This window comes from Rhinolophus sinicus, chromosome 3 (genome assembly GCF_057876585.1).
Source record: "Rhinolophus sinicus isolate RSI-liver-muscle chromosome 3, RSI-T2T, whole genome shotgun sequence".
NCBI lineage: Eukaryota > Metazoa > Chordata > Mammalia > Chiroptera > Rhinolophidae > Rhinolophus > Rhinolophus sinicus.
The window spans coordinates 164,748,913-164,768,845 of record NC_142503.1 but is presented as its reverse complement, the minus strand read 5'-3'; the positions used below and the strand labels follow the sequence as shown (position 1 = coordinate 164,768,845).

Below are 19,933 nucleotides of genomic sequence, written 5' to 3'. Positions count from 1 at the left end.
CCTGCGAGGGCACGGAGGCTGAGGACAGAGCCAGGGGCATACCCCACTAAGGCTAGGGTGCAGGAAAACAGCCATGTAAAGGGGAGAGAGGTATGGGAAAAATAGAAATTTTGTCATTGCCTGACTTTGCTGGCTCTCCACTGCCCTTCAGGATGAAGCCAAAACTTCTTAATATTCATGGTATGGCCACTAGACTTCTGCAGCTATAGCTCTTGCCTTTCTAACTGTGAAACAGGGCTGCCCCGTGCTGTGAGCACTGAGTTTGGCCCATGAACACACTAAGCTGGACTGTCCTCAGGCACACGCACGAGTGCCCTCTGCCTGGAATTCTCCATCACACCCCACCCCGAGTCGGCCCCTCAGCGTGGCCAACTCCCACTCAGCATTCAGGTCTCACTGGGATGTCACTTGGCCTGGATGGTTTCCTTTAGTGAAGAAAGCAACCCCTGCCTAATAAGAAAGTACCAAATATTAGTAGTTAGAAAAAGTTCAAGTCCCAACTAAATGATAAATCTTAATACTGACAGGACAAACATGTGACTCCTTTCAAATAACCTCTTTAAAGTCTGCTGAAGGTCCCTCCTCACCCCATCGCCACACTGAGTGCCCCATGGCCTCCTCCCTTCAGAGGAGGGCTCATCTCAGCATATAACTGTGTCTAAAAGAACAGTTCTGGTGTGGTGAGAAACTGTGGTTTGGTGGTGGCCAACCTGTTCAACAAACCCTTCTTTCCTTCCTGAGAGGCAGTTCTTGGTAAACAACATCTTACAGACTTGGAGTCTGTGGTCTCTTATTTTCCACATACTCTTGACTCCCATGTCTAGGATAGCTGTCCCTCTGAGGGCCTCCTGTACCTTCCAATACTTTCTATATTGCTGTGGTCATCACACAATAGCCTGCTGATATGCTTGCTGCCTCATCTGTGACCTTCTCTGGAATACACAGTTCAAGGGCAGAGCCGTGGGCATCTTGCTGACTGCCGGATCTCCAGCTCCTAGCCCCTGCTCAGTTGTAACAACTAACAATATGGACTGTTACTGTGAACAGCACTGCTCCGATCCTTACTTAGTTCTTATAACACTCTTAGAAGATAGGTACGAGCATTATTCCAATTAAATAGATGTGAAGCCAGGCACAGAGAGGTCAATTTATTGATTTAAGACCACAGAGCAACTACATGGTAGAACCAGGACTGAAATCTATGACCTGACTTCAGAACCATATATAGTGACTGCTCAAAGAGTAGCGTGTTTTCCCTCTTAACTGTTGCTTATTGTATGATATCTCTATCTGTGAACAAAATGTATAGTTTTTCTTCAAAATACAGTGTGCAAGGAGGCAGCATAGTGAAATACTACTGTGCAGAGACAAGGGTTCAGGTTTTATTTTTTTAATTCTCCCCAACCCCCCCCCCCAAAAAAAAAAATAAAAAAGGCAAGGAGAAGGCACAAGGACTAGACAGGGTTGTGGAAGTAAGAGACAGTTAAAACCTAACGGCCTCTACATAGCAAATGGCTAAGCGCAGAGTAGATAATTCAAATCCCCACCCACCACCCCTAAGCAAGTGACTACCTTTTAAAGCCCTGGTTTCCTCAACTGTAAATGGAACAGTAACAACACTGAGACACCGAGCTCGTCGGGTTACTGTGAGTAACACCTGAGAAAGAATTAACATAAAGCACTTCGTAGAGGCTGCATGTAGTAACACCATGGTTATTTTCATGATTCCATCTAAAATTAGGTAAGCAAATCAACTTAACTGAATTACCTAATTTTACACAAAGCCAATATAGTTTAATAAAATACCTCAAATATAATTTGATAAAACACTCAAGAGTCTACTAGCGCGATATTCTCAATGTTACCCTACGTTACCATTAACTAGGTGAATGAGTAGGACACAATTCCAAGTTCATTCACCTATTTAATTACTCAGAGGGTTAAGCTCCTGAGAAGCCATTACCCCAAATTTAGTTCATTATGTCGATCAAGTACAAAGTGCCAAGGTTTCATCATTAGCTGTATTAATGAGAATCTACGGTGATTTGTTGTTAAAAACACATTTTCATATTAATTCACATTGAATGCTGAGTGTGATATTAATGCAAAACCTTCCAGTAGCTCCCCACTGAGGACAGGAGGCATCAAATACTGTCATAACAAACAGATAACTCAGGACTGCTAGCAGATCATTTCATATTCCATATTTTTATATTAAACTGCAAATAAAGAACACTGCCAGGAACTAAAATCTTATCTCCAGATAGACATAATTTATGTCAACTGCTGTCAGTAACATGTACAGGACCAAAGAGGCAGACCCTGAAACAAAAGTGTGAAGAATCTGTAAGTTCTCATCTCAGAGAGAAGCTGTTTTCCAGTTAATCAGAGGGGACTGCAGGGAGGAGGGGCCCCTTCTCTCCATGGGGTCACACACAGCCCAAGATCAGACTGACGGAAACCTGCAAACCTTTATTGTTGGCTGGGTCAATCATACACTAACGAACAGTACAGCACAACTTTACGTAGATCTAAGGGTCACTTACACAGAAAACTTCAAAATTCGCCTACTTAATGCAATACATTAAAACAAGCTATTTTTGGAATTGTTTCAGTAGCACTGTAAACTTCTCTGGCACACAGCTGCCTGAGCTGGGTCACGACACAATCACCAGAGTGGGCAAGATACACATACTGGGATGTGCCGTCCTGGACAAACAAGCCCTCCGTGGACTGCTGCCTATGCTCTTCATTGGCCCAGGGAGGCAAACGCTCCGGTGTGAACATCTCAGGCGAAAGTCAGGTGTGACTCCCCACAGACGGTACTGAGTGGCGACTTGGAGTTCAGACTCTCAGTCAGGGGAACCTGAGTTTCAATCCCATCTGCTGCCACTTCTGACTCTGTGACATTGAGCAATATTTAACCTCTCTATGCCACACCTTCCTCATCTATAAAATGTGGGCAATTCCACTTCCCTGACTAGGCTGCTGTGTAGATTAAATGAGCTAATGTCTCTGAAATCTTAATGCAGTGCCTGCATCCAGCAACCTTTTACTGACTTCTTACTGTTGCTGTTAAAATGATTAATAACCAGTCTGGCCAACCTCGGTTAATTTTATGTAAAATCATCCAATGATGAGAAACAAAAAGTTATTTGGAAAAACGGCTTTCACATTCTCTTCCCTATTTACAATCTCTTGAAAAGTGTTTAAACAAAGTTTATTGCATTTGCTTGGCCTTTCTTAGAAAATGCTTCTCATATTTGCTCAGCCATAAGCTCCAAGACTGGACTTTACCATCAAACACAAAGCTGTACCTGTAGCTGAATAATGGTATAAAACAGAAATGTGAAGGAAAAAAAATCCCCTTAAAACAAACATTCAGTAGAGAATAGCAAACCAGGTTAGTAAAATAGTCCCCCCATCTTTTTTTCCATCTTAAAAATAGTTGGTTATTATCATTCTCTCTGAAAAATGATAGATCACATCTTTTATTTCCCTATATGTTTTCTATGGGAAGTTTGAAGAAAACATTTGTTCTCTCTTGTTCTAGCTTCTACCTAACAATTAATTAAAAGTACTAGAGTAGAAAATTTATCAAGAACCTTTCTGTGCTGTGCCCCACAGCTATGGCAAGGTCAGAAACCTAAAGCTTCCCATTTAAGGTATAATTATTCTCCATAGAAGAAAGGGTTAAAAAATCAACTGCTTTCGGGCATCTGGGATATGCAGTAATAGTTCTAGGAAAACATCAGCATGCCAAGTCAATGCACTACATGAATTATTCAAGTAAAAAGCTGTAACTATGGTTTTGGTGATTTATACAGGGAATTATGTATTAATTTCTTACTATGAACTCAAGAAAAAAGCTAACTTAATTATACTTTAGTTCCAGAAAGTCTAGTAAGTAATTCCGTAATTCATAATTTTCATTAATTAGCCTGAGACTGCTTAGGATTTCTCCAAATTAGTGAAGTTTTACACTAAAAATAAGCTTCTTCATTTAAAAAAAATTGTATTAAATTTATTGGGGTGACAGTGGTGAATAAGGTTATCTATTAATCATCTAGTTCAAGTGTACATTTCTGTAACGTCTATATTGCATTGTGTGTTCTTGTAGTGAATTTAAGTGGAATTTTCTGGTGAAGTATATAATAAAAGATTATGCTTTTAAGGTAGTAAGGAACACACGATAATTTTATTCCACTTTGGGAAAAGCTTAACCATTAAAGGAAATAAGGCCATTTCCCTCTTACTTTGAAGGGCTTACAGAATTCTCATTCCCCGGGATCAGTACACAGCACTCGTACCTGTACAAAGGTTCTGAATTTCAGGGGAGGACAAAGATAGTTCTCAAGTTTAGGTTTTTGTAGTTTGGTGCATTTTCCAGATTGATGTCCACTTACCAGCTTTCCCCTCTGCTGGGCCGACCTGGTTTCTCGCAAGGTGTACACGTCTCCGCAGACGGAGATCTCGCGCCAGACCCCGGGCTGGGACTCTTCAGTGAAACCCCCTCTTGGATGCATCACCAGGACGCCATTTGTAGTGAGCCCATCCATGTGGCCGTCCGGGTTTTTCCATTTTGCTGCCTTTTCCTGGAGGCCAGAAAAAGCATGCTAAAATTATTTCAAAATGAAGGGGTTCTAGAATCTCTTTGAAATACTGGATAGGAGCAGAGGGGAGGAAAGTGGTGAATTTTTATTTTCTATTTAAAGCCAATAATCAGAAGGATAAAATGTGCAATTAGCCCAACAATATGAAAGAAGTGGTAAAATGGATGAATAATTTATCTCCAGAGACACATTATATTTATCTTGGGAGCCTAAAAAAAATAATCTCATGCCTGGGCCTCTCCCTCAGAGGTACTTTTTAACCTCCCCCCCCCCCAACCCCAGGTGATTCCAGAGTCTAGTGTGAATTCTTCAGTTCAATTTGTGCAGTGTGGAACTCTTTATCAGGGAAATATACAGAAGGGAGGGAAAACATTTTTATTAAACATACAAAATTTCAACAACTATTAAGCCACTACTTTGTGGCCACTATATTTTCATATTTCATATATTTTCATACAAATCAGTGTTTATATCCTCAAAGGTGGAAGGCACAAGCAGCTTGATAACAATGGCAGGAGACACTCTTGGATGCCTGTGCCACAGTGATTTCGCTTTTCTCTCTTGGGGACAGAGCCAGATATTGTTCCCACAACTCAGGGGTAAATCTGGAGTAGGATACACAAGTTAGGACAATCCCTGCCTCCTGCCAATGACTGGTTTAGGCATGTGGCTGAGCTCTGGCCAGTGAGACCTGATGAATCTTCTGGGAGGCTTCCTGGAAAGGTTTCTTTGCTCTACAAGGACACAAGGAATAAACAGTGCCTCTGCCGCTTCTTCATCTGGAAGATGTCACACTGCAGGAGATGTGTGGCAGTGCAGAGTCATCTTTCACCCGTGAGAAAACTTCGCCCAGGAAGCTGATGTGCCCAGAGAGGCAAAGGGCAAGACAGAAGGACCCAGGTCCCCTGGATGTCACAGAACCACTGAATTAACCAACCCTGCAGCTGGCCTTTCTTGGTGCTTCTTGTAATGTGGGATAATACATTTTTATTATTGTTTAGGCCACTTTGTGTTTTTTTTTCCCCCCTGCAAAAATATCCTGAATCAAAAAGGAACTACACTAAAACTGGATATTCACTAAAACTTGTGGGTTTCATTTACATGGAAATCCTAGGAAGGAAGAGATTTTTAATCTGTTTTGTTCTCTATGATATCACATCTAGAACACCCAATATGGAACATAGCAAACACTCAGTTTTTTGAATGAATGATTAATATTTTCCTTTGAACACTAATTATCTAGCTTTGACCATTGATTTTTCCCTCTGAAATAAAGCTCCTTAAATCTACCATAAATACATTATACACAATGTTAACATATACTTTAAAAAGTAATTACTGTATATAATACAGCAAATGCAAGTATAATACAGCAAATATAACAAGTAATGACTTAATTATTTTCAGATTTTTTAATAACAGCTTTTCAACTATCCATCTGAAAACCAAAATCTCAAAATTTAACCAGAGGAATCACGCAGAACAAAGTTTTTGGCTACAATTAAATGTACATATGATAACAATGGGTGTTTTTCTTGAAACGATGTGTTATCAGTAGTACTTACTCCAAGAAATATGTTTTTGGAAGAGTCAAATCCGGCTGCGAATATCCGTGCTGTGTAAGGCTCATTCCTGTCACAGACAATCCTGCAGGCAAACCTGGAGATGGTGCTTTGTGTAATCTGGGCTTCGTCATTGTTCTGACTGCCAGAAATGGTGTCTGTAACGACGAAGTCAATGGGGCTTTCGGTTGATCTGCCCACCTAAATAAATCAAAATACTCATAACTCAACTGAAAAATACCATGTCACCTTATTTTGTTCACATGGAATGAGGGTTCGGGATCCCTTATCTCTGCTCTGAAGGTCAGAATTTAATGAAAGAATTTTCAGTTCTTTCCTTGTTTAACTCAGGGAGATGGTGCGGTAACCAACCACTAGACATTTCAATGTTAAGAGAAAAGCCCAATTTCTATTCTGGAGGAAAACAGATCTTACCCCAAACAGAATCTATCTCTTGGATCAGGCAGAAGCAGTACTTTCATGGCAAATTATTCTTGTGTGTGTGTGTATTTCCAAGTGGAAAAAAAGCAAGATTTTAAAGGAAGCCAACAAACAAAGGAAATCTTGCCCCAACTCTTGTCCAGCTCCAGGGGCTGGCTTGGCCCACTGAGTCAATCCACCAGCGACTCAGCACAGAGCAAGCACAGCTCTAGTCCAGACACACACTTCAAATACCTGTTACCATTCCTCAGGGTGAGAATGACGTAAAGGGCTGTACAAATCAGCCCAAAGTCTGAGATGCTGTCAACTGAAAAATGTAAAAAGCTGGTCTCAATACTTCAATTTTGGATTTTTAAAAAATCTCTCTTGGGAAAGTCTAAAAAGTTGCCAATAATATTATATTGGCTTACTTTCCTTGGTAAGTTTAAATGCTGCCAGAAAAAACGTATTTCATTAGCAAGATCTTAAGAGTTCCAACAACGATTTTCATATTCAATAAATCCAAATAAGACAGGTACTGCTCTGTCCTATGAACTAGGAAGAGTATTTGTTTACAAAGAAGGAAATCCTCAAGACAAAATAGTAAAATGTTTATGTAATGATGTTCTATGAATCTCTAACTCTTGGAAAAACAGTGATAAATGTTATATATGCCAAAGAGACTTCTTAACATAGTATCATTTATATGTAAATGAATCACTTCTCGCTAAATATGATGTTAATGTTCTAACAATAGTGACTTTGATTTTGAAGCTGCCAATGGGAAGAACACAGAGCCCCAGATGTGTACATATAGGCCCCCAAAAGTAAATTTCTCAGGTATCTCTATCCTGACCTCAAAATTCTATCTAAAACATAAGCAATGTAATACACTTTTCATGCAAATGAATAAAAGGGGAAAGTATTAATATATCATGTATAGTTTAGCACTGCTTGTTGCTTCCTGAAACAATATTAAATTTCTTTTGTAAACCTCACATATACATTCTCATGCATACACTATTTCGTTAAACAAACCAACAACAGACATCTATTTTCTCTTGTCTTTTACATACCTTAATTTCTTGTCCTAATGAAATGTGCCTGGAATAAACTAAACCACTGGGTTCACAGAAACTCATCAACTTAAATAGATGCATATTGCCTGAATGTATGCATTTCAGGTTTAGAAAACATATAACTTGTTAAAAACTGCAACATAAAATCTAAATTACAGATATTATACAATCATATCATACAATTCATCTTTCAAAAGCTGTAGAATCTTTACTCTGCTAGATTCATTTAAAACTGTATGTAACTCAGCTCTACTGATTCAGACCCCTCTAATGTTTTTTAAAAAGCCTTTTTAAAAGTGATTTTCTGAGTTACTTTCACATATATAGTATAGTATTATTAACTATACTCACCGTGCTGTACATTAAATCCCCAAAACGTCCTCATCTTACATCTGGAAGTTTGTACTGTTTGACCAGCACCTCCCATTGCCCCCACACCCTCTTCCCCAGCCCCTGGTAACCACCATGCTAGTCTGTTTCTATGATTTTGATTTTTTTTAGATTTCACATATAAATGATATCATATGGTATTTGTCTTTCTCTGCCTGACTTATTTCACTTTAAAAAGCTTTTTTAAATTAAAAAAGTAATAAGTGCTTACGCAAACTATTTCACAAATATAGGAAGTATAAAGGAAAAATCAAGGCTACTCCAAACTCAGGAACAAACCTGTCCTGAACTTCTATTCCACCGAAGCTTAGGAATGGAATGTGAAAAGTTCTACAATTTCCTAGTCACGTCACAAAACCCGGAGTTCTCACGACAACACAGTCTCTGACCTAATTTCTGTTACTGCCATGGAAGAGGGCAACCACCTTCCAAGCTCTGTCATAAGCTCCAAGCTAAAACCACGCTCTCGCCGAATGTCACACCACTGTCCCTTGTCTGCAGAGATTGCTCTCTTTAAGAAAGGCCATTCTGATTTCATTCCAATGTATTAATGTCTTGATGAATTAACTGAAATTGACGGTAAAACACGACATTTTATTCCAACTGGAACACACAATGCTAGGATCAATTATTTCAAGCCATGATACTTATCTGACTGGTCATGTAAGATTTATTTATCAATTCACTTCCACTTAAAAATAACCTGTAGAGTGCTAGAATAATTTTATACCTTAGGACATAAACCTTGTGTTGCTTTTGCCAGGAACAAATCTGAGCCACTTTTCAAGTGAAAACTCACCCAATGTGGAAACCTTGGACCCTGCCCTTTTTTTTGATTATTGCTATTTTAAGGGCAGTCATGTACACAAGCCAAGATGCTTCTGAATCTCATCTGATATTCATATAATGCTGATATTCATACAGTAGCCGTAGGGAGAATTTTACTCCCTGCTACTGACACTCACAGACAGCATTTAGCACTTTCAATATGAATATATATGAGAAGTTTGGGTTTGCCTGGTTGTCAGTTGAAGTCAGTACAGGTAAGATGGTTCTGAAGCATCTGAAAAGGCCTTCCTCATGCTTCCTGGACCAATCCTTCCCATATCCCTGCATCTGTACCCTTATTTTCTGACCTCCCTCCTGTGACAAGGACGAAATGTTACTGTTTCTATCCAAGACCAATCTCTTCACTGACGCTTGGGATCCCAGTATCCTCCCGTTCCCTGGACTCCGCTCCTGATATTTGCTCCTGCCCCCTCTCTCCCTCCTGAATCATCAAGTTCTCTCTTCATACTGGATCGCGCCATCAGCTATCACATTCTGGAGCTTCTTAAAAACTGTGACTTTGTGGGGTAAAGGTCCAGTTTATTGGTTTTTTCACCTTTCAACTTGCCACTGATTAAAAAATACAATAAAAATGACTATTAGAAAAATGACCATCTGCTGGGACGGCTGTAAAAGTTTCCAAGCGCCTCCTTCCTCTCAGCTTCCTACTCATCACACGCTGTACTGTTAACAGACATTCTCTGCTCTGCTGAGTACAGCTGGAGCAGCACTGCTCTAGACCAGTATCTCATCTTTAAAAATGCTTTCCTTTGCCTGCAAGCAACCCTCAAGCTCTAGCACCATTTCTCTGATTCACTTAACAACAATACTTCTCACAGAACCTGGCAGGAGTTACTACCGCCATTTCCTTACTCATCCCTTTAACCTCTCTCCACAACCCGCTCCAATGGAGATTCTCTCCCCGAATGAGCTTCTCTCCTCACAGCTCTACTGAAACCACTCTCCCTGAGGTTTCCGGGACTTACAATCAGCCAGCATATCCCAGCACATTTGAACCTGGTATTGAAATAATGAAATCCTTCCAGGCTAGTTGGTAAATAGCCCCCTTTCCTTCTCGTTCTGTCCTCTCCCTAGGTAATCTCACCAAACCCCATTTATTCACCAGAAAGGCCTGATGTCTCCCCCGAGTTCTGACTAGTACACCCAATTTCCATTTGGATGTCTAAGAAGCACCTCAAATGTAACATGCTCCAAACAGAACCTGTATCCCCTTTCAGCCCCTAGATTCCCTGTATCAACGACTGGCATCCAATTTGCTCAAGCTGAAAAGCAATACCCAAGAATGATCCTTGAATTTTTACTTTCCTCCACACCCATGTTTAACCTCGTGAAAATCCTGCCAACTCTACTTCCAAAACACATCTTCAATCCTTCCACATCCTCCACTTTAGGTCCAATTACTATCGATATGAGCTCTTTCTCGGACTGCGTTTACCTTAGCCTCCAAATTGATCTCCCAGTTTTCACACTGGCTTCCTACATTCGCCTCTAGGCAGTGGTTGGAGATACCTTTAAAAAATATAAATCAGATGATACCTCTCTCTTGCTTAAAATCTTCCCAACAGCTTCTCCAAAACTCCTAGAATAAAAGTCAAGGTCTTCACTTGGCCTAAAGACCTTACCTCTCCCAGCCTCTGCCCACCTCTCCAAGGTCATCTCATGTCACTTCCCTCCTCTTTCACTCTGTTCTGGCCTTGGCCCTTGGCACTCTGCCTGGAATGCTTGCTTGTTTGTGGTCTACTTGCCTTCTCTAGAATGCAGGCTCCGTGAAAGGGAGGCCTTAGGTGCTCAAGAAATGAAACTGATGAATGGAGGATTATGACAGTGAGATTGAACCCTGTGACAGCCCCCTCCCACCCCCACACACATTTTAAGAAATAACTACTGAAAAAATGTTGATATTCTTTAACATTTTTCTCAACTATATAGATGCTGTTACCATCTAAAACTACAAGAAACCAACTAAATTAAAAACCAAACAAACAGAAACTAAAAACATACGGTGTCGCAGCATCCAGGTTCAAAGCCATTGACACTGTGAAATCAGAGGGGAAAAGACCACTAACAGTGGCTTGGGGACCTGGCCACTTTCCTTGTCCTCATGATCAAGCTGTACTTGGTATTACACGTCACTTTAGGGACTCTGTAAGACATCTGTTGATTCCTTTCATAAACGATTTTCTTCTCTATATTTTACTTTCTCAACAGCTACAATCTTTTCTTTTTCCTCTCTTTATCCCTACCCTAGAAACTAACTACTAACATCTTACTCTGACTATTAACTCAGATTTTCTCACCCTTAATCCATCTCTTACGAGTAAATTCAGATCTAGTTTTGATGTTTTTTCTTCAGGCAGCAATATTTCTGAGCTCTAGGCCTACTATCTGATTCCACTGTGGAAAATGCAGCCCAGGTCCTTTTTGGGTTCATTCTAATGTTCTACTTTTAAATGCTCAATTTACCTAGAAATCATTTTAATGTGTAATGGCTAAATTGAACAGGCCTCAACACCAAGGTCCATACATGAGAAATATAAATGCTGCAGTGCTTTTGGCTCTGTAATTTTTACCAATGGTAGGTTTTAGACATATAAACTTGTTAAAAGGAGGAAAAAGTGAAAACAAATCTTGATTTTTTTCAGGGCCTTCTAAGAGTTGCTTAATTTGACTCTGCTTAGAGTGAGTTGACATTAATCCTCCAATATGTCCAGTTAGTCTGCGAATGGAATGAGATTTTAGTAAAAATGGCAAATAGGTTATGTTTTCTTAATTAATCTACACATTTTTCTTGAATTACCATGCTTTATTTAAAGAGGTTGAATTGGTACTATGTAGAGAAGTCAGGAGACCGAAATCTTCTGCCACTAACGCCTTCTCTGCCCTTAGATTAAGTTACGCCTTTCCTTTCAAAGACCCAGATTTCTCAGCTATGAAATTAAGAGGTTAGTATAATATCTGGTATTTCTCAGCATGGCCCACAAACCTCTGAGGGCCCCCAAGATCTGTTCAAGGGGTCAGGTCTCTGAAGACAGAATTGCTTTTATGATAATACAGAGATGCCATTTGCCTTTTCCACCTGCTGACATGTGCTCCGATGGTGCCAAAGCACCACTGTGCTTCAGCAGGCATCGAAGCAGCGGCACCACACACACTAGTGGCTACTGTACGCTTCACCGCCACGCACGTGCAGCTAGAAAGTAATGCCAATTTCCCTTAAGTATGCTTTGATGACACAGGAGAGAATAATTAATTTCATTAAATCTTGAGTCTATAATATTCTGTGTGATGAAATGGAAAGTCTGCATCAATCACTTAGAAGTTCATAATGGTATGGAGGTTCCCCTCCAAATTAAAACTAAAACTACCATGTTTTAGTGGTAATCCTACTTTCGGGTTTTATCCAAAAGAACTGAAATCAGGATCTTGACGAAATATCGGCAATCCCCCTCCCATGTTCACTGAAGCAGTATTTACAATAGCCAAGATATGAAAAAACCTACATGCCTGTCAACAGGTGAATGGATAAAAGAAATTGTGGTACATATCTACAATGGATATTCAGTCTTTAAAAGAAGGAAATTCTGCCACATGCGACAACATGGATGAACCTAGAGGACATTATGCTAAGTGAGATAAGCCAGTCACAGAAGGACCGATACTGCATGATGCCACTCACACGAGGTATCTGAAATAGTCAAATTCATAGAAACAGTGGCTGGGGGCGGGGGATGGTGAGTTGTTGTTCAACAGGTATAAAGTTTCAGTATACAAGTGATTAAATTCTAGAGAGCTGCTGAACAACATTGAGCCTATAGTTAAAAATACTATACTGTGCATTAAAAATTTGTCAAGAGGGTGGACCTCATGTTAAATGTTCTTACCACAATAAAAAAAAAAAAGTAACAAGAGCTCAAATAAATCCCGCTCAATCTTTAATTCATTCTGCATTTGCCGAGATGAGAAGGAAGAAAATGAATGACGTGAGTCGCATGTGATTGTATAATAGTGTAGAACACACTATGTCACAATATGTCACTAAAGAATAGTAATGAAGTTACGTGTGTCATCACAGTAACTTGTTGATTTTAAGTGGTAAAAAATGTACCACCAACAAATGTGAAGTTTTCTTGATTCACTTTTTTAGTATTGAGACTAAAACAAAGAAAAGAAAAAATCTTCTCTCCATGTAAAACAAAGAAAAGAAAAAATCTTCAACGTAAGATGTATAATTTTTGAAAGTATTTAAAAAAAGAAATTATTATGAAGTCCCATAAAAATATCAACAGGGAAGTATATGCATATATCTCTCTAGGAAGAGATTTTCTTTGGTAGAACAAGAAGAAAGAATATTTAGAATATTATAAAATGAAATGGCATGAAGAGTAAAACCACTTATATTTTATTTAAACATGACAAAATGTTACTTTTGAGTTCAAACTGGCACTTAAATAACTAGGTCTATACCTATGACTATTATGATGACTATATATCTATCTATCTAGGGTTGTTTAGTTTTTTTTCTTCTTTGTTTTAAATAGCTAACACTTTCACATGGTTCGAAAAAATCAAAAAGTATGAAATACCTCTCTGTAGCCCACCTGCCCAGTCCTCTTCCGCATAAAGGCAACTGCTTTATTTAATGCACATAAGCATTGTTTAAGTCATTTAATTATACTAATTCACTATTTAATAATATACGATTTAAAATTTAATATATTTAATAACATTATTTACTTTATTAACATTAAGTAATCTTAATTGAACATAATACTATCAAATGGCTCAATGCATTTAATAATATTGAATATTTAATTAATTAAATATGCTTGGAACTCTTTCTGTGTCTTCACTTAGAGCTTTTTCTTGTTTTACAGCCTTGGAGGCCCCCACTGTATGCCTGTCTTCAAATTCACAGAACTGGTCCCCTTCTGGAGGACTTCAGGTTATTTGTAACCTTCTGCTGTTAAACCATGCTTCGAGCAATAACTTGGTAAAAATGTCATTTTGCATGTATGTAGGGGTACCTCTGAGGTAAATATCTAGAAAGAGAAGAACTTTAGAAAGAGCTGAGTCTACGAACGTGCATTTTGCATCTTTCATAGGTATTTCCAAATCACCACCCCACAGAGGTTATACTAATGTACAGGATGTAGGAGCGTGTCTCCCCACCTCTCTGACAAAACCTTTTGGATGTTTGCCAATCTGATAAGTGAAAAATGATATCTCTATGTGATTTGAATTCATATTTCTCTTTTTATGAGAGGTTGAGCATTTTTATTTCAAAAGCTATTTATATCCTTTTTTGATGTTAGTATCTATGACACTTTTTGACATTTGTTTTAACATCATTTAATTAATAATGTACCTCGCCATTCAGAAATGCAAAGCCTCATGGTTTGTAATTTGTGTTTGCTTTTTTATTTTATTAGCCTTAATTTTAATTTTCTGGTGTTTTAAAGTACCAATTCTTGGCTATATTAATTCTCTTTTTAAAAGATTAATTGACGATTTCCCCCCCTTTATTACTTCCTTCCTCCTGCTTTCTTTTGATCTATTTCTGGACTTTCTATTACAAACCACTAAAACTATTCCCTGAGTCTGTCCTCTACCTTCTTATTGTCATTTTTTAAAAAGAACTTTTTGAGATAAATGTTTAATTCTTCAACTTCTTTCCTCCCTCCTCCCTCCCTTCCTGCCTATAAAAGCATTTACGTTTCTGCATTTCTTATGAGTATGTTGGTCACATCTCATGAGTTTTGCTATATAATGTTCCCATAGTTATTTTGAAAAAGGCCTGTAATTGTAACTTTGATGTCTTCTTTGATCCAAGTGTTATTTAGGAAGTATTTTGAACATGTTGGCTTTTAAAAGTGGCTGGCTATAAAAATTTTTATTCTGGTTACTAAAGTCTATTTTTATTGCATGGAGATCTGAGAATGTACCTTTCATAAATTTTTCTTTTTTTGCAATTAATTTTAGAATTAAGTTTTTTCTTAGTTTTTCAAAAACCAAATAGGAATAATTTTTATATTGTCGTCACTTCTTTCCCCTTGGGCATCATCATAAAGCATCATCAGTACTAGGAGTCCTGACTACATCTCAAAATACAGAACTGAAGGAAAAATGTCCTAAAACTTCCATTAAAAAAAGCAATATGTTACCTGAAACATATCCGTGTCTTTATCATGTGTGTACTCGACCACCACAGTCTGATTCCTTGACAGAGTGTACGATATACTGTGTTGACCTATGCAGCTGATAGCCTAATAAAGAAATAAAAAAATATAAAAATTCATTAAAATTTCATTTCAACAACTTAACCCCAATTGTTTACAGTTAAGAGATATTCTACCAGCAAAACCCAACACAAGCCAGCATTTTCCTAATACGTAATCAGAACATGTCCTTGTTCTGTGCCCTGAATTACAGAGCAGCCAATAGTCACAATTCTGGTTTTACCAAATATTCTATCTTAATATGAATGATATTTCACTTACACTAAATCAAAGTTAATTTATTAGTTTGCAAGATTTGATTTAAATCATATTCCCAGAAAAACATATACTTTCTCTGTTACCTTAACTCAGTGACAGAATTTTTAGACTAATATGATTTATTTAAAATTTATTTCACACAACAGGTAAGTTAATAACACTTTGTTATAGTATTTTTCCCATGTAATAGAGATTATAATCATAGTAAAAGAATCACTTTAAAAACTATAAATGTTCTATAAGAATTTCTATATAATAATGCACTTTTCTACCCAATGATAATCATACTTTGTTCCACATGTTATTTAAATCTTATATGAGCAATTGCTTAACTCAGAGATTTATTGAATTAATAAATAGGGTAGCTAAGTTAGTTTTATCTTTTATATTTTTAGACTAAAGTTATAGTCTTTTTCAAAGAATTTAGAAATCTATAATACAATATTGTTCTTTATTTTCTCTATAACAATATATTTGAACACATCTTAAGATGTGGTTACACATTTTGAAATTTTCAAATTAACAAAGTAGTTTATTTAAATTGTACTCCAAATTATTTCGATTACATTTGATCTATTCTACTTTAACTTATCTTCATTTCCACTTTTTCACATTAACTATAATAAAACTTTAATAAGCCTATCTATTAAACATTTACTGAATAATGATACTGTATGAAGAGCAAGGAGGTATTTGGAAGTAGCTGGACATATATAGCATGTTAATGAAAATGTCTGAACATTTATATTTTAGTACTACAATTGCTTAGAGTAATAGTACAGCATTCGCAATCAAGTTGGAAGTGAGCCTGGTTCATCTCATGGTTATTTAATCATCTGCCCTGAGAAACTACATTATTGAACTGATGCTTTGTTGTTCATGTTTCATTAAAATAATACAAGTATTAGAAAGAATAATAATTTATGTATTTAATGTGGTCAGGAATCTAAACAATACTTCTTAAACTACTGAACTCCTGTAACATATATAATCTTAAATTTTCATTGGTCTGAGTCAGGTAAATTCAATGGTATTGATATGTGACATTTTTTGAAAGCCAAATTAATAAAGAACTATTTACAATTCAAGATAAATGGATGTTTATTTATCTTTATACTTATAGTTGAGTTTAAGAAAAATAATTTTATTAAACTCAAACATAAAACTAATAACCAAGGAGTGATTACTTATACAATAACTTACAGGGTTCCTTAAAAATATCTATTGAAATTGCAAGTATTCAATTTACAAATACACTGACTCAAACACAACTTTCTGGGCACACATTCCATAAAATAAGAATGTCTGTAGTTTGCCAATTATCTGCAGAACAAGGAGTTAACAAATGCCGTAATAGAACACCTTTTAAAAGGTTGCATATTTTTGTATGATGGTACCTTCTAAAGTACAGTGTTTCTCAAACTTCCACCAAAGTTGCCTTAACTGCCAGAGTCACCTGAACCCCTGGAGATGTATGGGAGAGCAGCCCCAAAGTAAAGTTTCTCATGCTTAAAACATCTTACTTTAAAATTATAAATTTTCTATTCTACTCCACAACATGCTTGTATTTTAATTTTTAAACATTTCTTCCGAATTTCCTAGAACATTGGTGTCCCAGGAAGACTCGTGGTGCTCACCCCATGACCTAGCACAGCCCTGCCCACCCCCACCCTCCCCCTTCCGGCCACTCTGGGAAGCACCAGAAATAGACATTTTATAGTTCCTAAGTTGTTACTGGACCCAATTCTTCTGAGGTGTTTTATTCTAAAACTATTATTGTGCCCCAGACTATTATAAGCCTATGCAACACATAAAGAAAGCTATTTATAGGGCAAGCGGCACCATCCTGGGTACTGCCCACAGCAAAGAGCACAGAGATCTAGGCAGAGCCCTGCCTGGCCTCCCCAAGCAGGGCAGAAAGCGCAGGGCCTGAGGCCAGGAATGCCTGATCCAGGACACCTTGAATGTTGAGCCCATTAAATAAAATTTACAATTTCAAACTTCTGCCAGTTTTTTTTATGTGGCTCTATGTGACTCACCAGGGTTAGAAAAGGTAAATGCTTTGGTGCTAGGAAAACTTTTTCTGAGACTTTTTGGTTAAGAAAGTCCCAGCTGAAGGCTACATTCTGGAAGCTTCTGGATATGGGGAAGATGGGGAAGTGGGGAAAGATTCTGCAGGGTATGAGACAAGTCCCAGAAGGCGGTGGGTGGCTGTGAGCCAGCACGCAAGGCACTCACTCGCCTGCAGCAGGGACCGCTGATGTGTGAGGTGTGACACCCCCTTGAAGTCCCTGCAGAGCTGTCCCTCTATTCACGCAGAGCCAGGAGAGGAGGCTTGCCTGTAAAGAGCCCTAAGCGCTGGTGTCCTGGGGCCCACACAGGCTGCACCCACAGGGAGGAGAAGCATGGTGATGAGTGGGCCCCAGAAGACTGGGCTTTAAGCCACGACTGGGATTTGGAGTATAAGGTGGCAGTCAAAGGCAGGGTACATAACGTAAGGCCATCACTGGGACCCTCAGAAATAAGTGGAGAGGTGCCGACCTCCCTTGATGACATGAATTAGGACTCACATAATCTCATCTGCATATTAAAGTCTAGAGTGGGGCCAGATTTGGGTGGTTGGGGGAAGTTAAGAGGTGACTTTAAGCTTGACATCAGTTTTTATTTTCTTTCTGGAAGTTTACAAGGCAGTAGGCCTTTAATTTTGGTTAGAAGGTGGTAGAAAAGGGTAAATGGGGTCACATATATGGTGATGGAAGGAGAACTGACTCTGGGTGGTGAACACACAATGTGATATATAGATGAGGTATTATAGAATTGTACACTTGAAACCTATGTAATTTTACTAACCATCGTCACTCCAATAAATTTTAATTAAAAAAAAAAGAAGTACCAATTTTCAACAATGCTTTTTAACATTTAAAATAGGACTTTCAGAAATACGGCCTCTAATAAATTACAGACTCATTGACTTGAGTCAATCATTTCAGGTATTACAGAAATAAAATTTTCCTCAAGGCACCAAGTTGCTTTGAAATCTATTTCTGAAATATCAGAAATGAGAGTAGGTAAGGCTTTCTCTTGGCACTCACTACAATTTAGTTCAAATACAATGACCCAATACGATGTGATTTTACTACACTAACTCAAATTTGGAGTTAAAATTATAAGGAAAGTGAGCCCAACTAGCTTGCCTGGTAGACAATACTGATTTCTCATGGTCACTTTTCTATTGTGAGGAGAAGGCAAGGTTGCTGACTTCCTCTCCTAACACTAGGAGTGTTTCAAAGATAGACCTGGTCTTCTCTTTCTACCCCTAGCCCTGCGGGCATTCAGTGAATGCCTGGTGACTGAACGAACCCACACGGACACAGGAGGAGATGCAGAGCTTCCTTCCTCGGTCTCCCCTCCTCATCCCTACTCTTCACCAGCAGAGATACAAAGTGACACTCTGAACTTCGATTAACTACATGTGAATTTTATCGTGTTAAAAATATCACCATTGGACAATTACACGTTATACAATCACATATCCACCAAATAAAGGATTCTGTACCCAGTGGAGAAACTTAAGCACTATGCGGCAAGCTCAGATGTTCAAACCAGGCCCTTTCTGAGCCAAGACATTTTCTTCCCAGCTGAAGATCTGTATTTGCCTAGTGTTACCCCTACTTGTATCACAGGCTTGGCCCAACTTAGCCATCCTCTGCCATTCAGGGGAACAGTTGGAATTGGTTGTTCTGATTCAACTTTCACTATGAAAGAGTGCTCTAAGCCTGCAGACTCTAAAACAAACACGGTTCATAATGTCCACAGCCTTTGCTTCCTCTTAGAAACCTGTCTGTACACACAGAAAGCCACTTATAAAGATGTACAGTGTGTAATGACACCAGAAAGGCAATTCTGCAAGGTGTGTAACAGGATGGATACATGTCTTTATGGCAGCCCGAGAGCTTTCATTCATATTTTAAAAGTATAAGGGAAATAATCAAGTCTTTTATTTGTTAAGAAGCAGCGGGGTTAGCTCTCAATTACAAAGTAAAAGGGAAAAAGCCCACTGCAAAAGTGGTTTCTGGAAAACACTCATTTATCATAGTTATGATTTAGCCCATTTAATTCAAGCTCTATAAGGCTGCTAAGTGAGCTTTTAGCCACTGTGTAGTGAGAGAAAATAGAATTCATCACTGTGGCAGATAGTGTTGGTTACCTACCTAATGTCCTTCTGCCTGCTGGGAGAGCTGAAAAAGCCTGAAAATGCCATGACCAGCTCTCCCATTCTCCTGTGACGCTAGCACATGGAAACATGACCCGCTCCTGACCAGTGTGAAGCTCCTGATGGGAGATACCAAGAGACATACATTCTTTCTTTTCTCTATTAACAAAAAATGAATGTGGTATTTGGAGGTGAGGTGGCCTTGCCATGTGAGAGGAAGGTCAAAGGCCCTCAGAGGAATGGACTGGACCCTGACATCTTTTGAGTTGAACCAAATCTGAAACTACCTGCCCCAGACTTTGATGAGAGAAAT

The 19,933-nt window shown here is 38.4% G+C and overlaps 1 protein-coding gene across 1 annotated transcript in view; it reads right to left on the bottom strand.

The window, feature by feature from the left end:
- PELI2 (pellino E3 ubiquitin protein ligase family member 2) overlaps nucleotides 1–19,933 on the bottom strand; it is a 158,715-nt gene that overhangs the window by 6,510 nt on the left and 132,272 nt on the right. The window contains exons 3-5 of the mRNA XM_019725779.3: nucleotides 15,075–15,176; nucleotides 6,179–6,376; nucleotides 4,407–4,595 (exon numbers count right to left, since the gene is read on the bottom strand). Coding sequence (XP_019581338.1) covers nucleotides 4,407–4,595; nucleotides 6,179–6,376; nucleotides 15,075–15,176 — 489 coding nt within the window. The remainder of the gene's footprint in view (nucleotides 1–4,406; nucleotides 4,596–6,178; nucleotides 6,377–15,074; nucleotides 15,177–19,933) is intronic.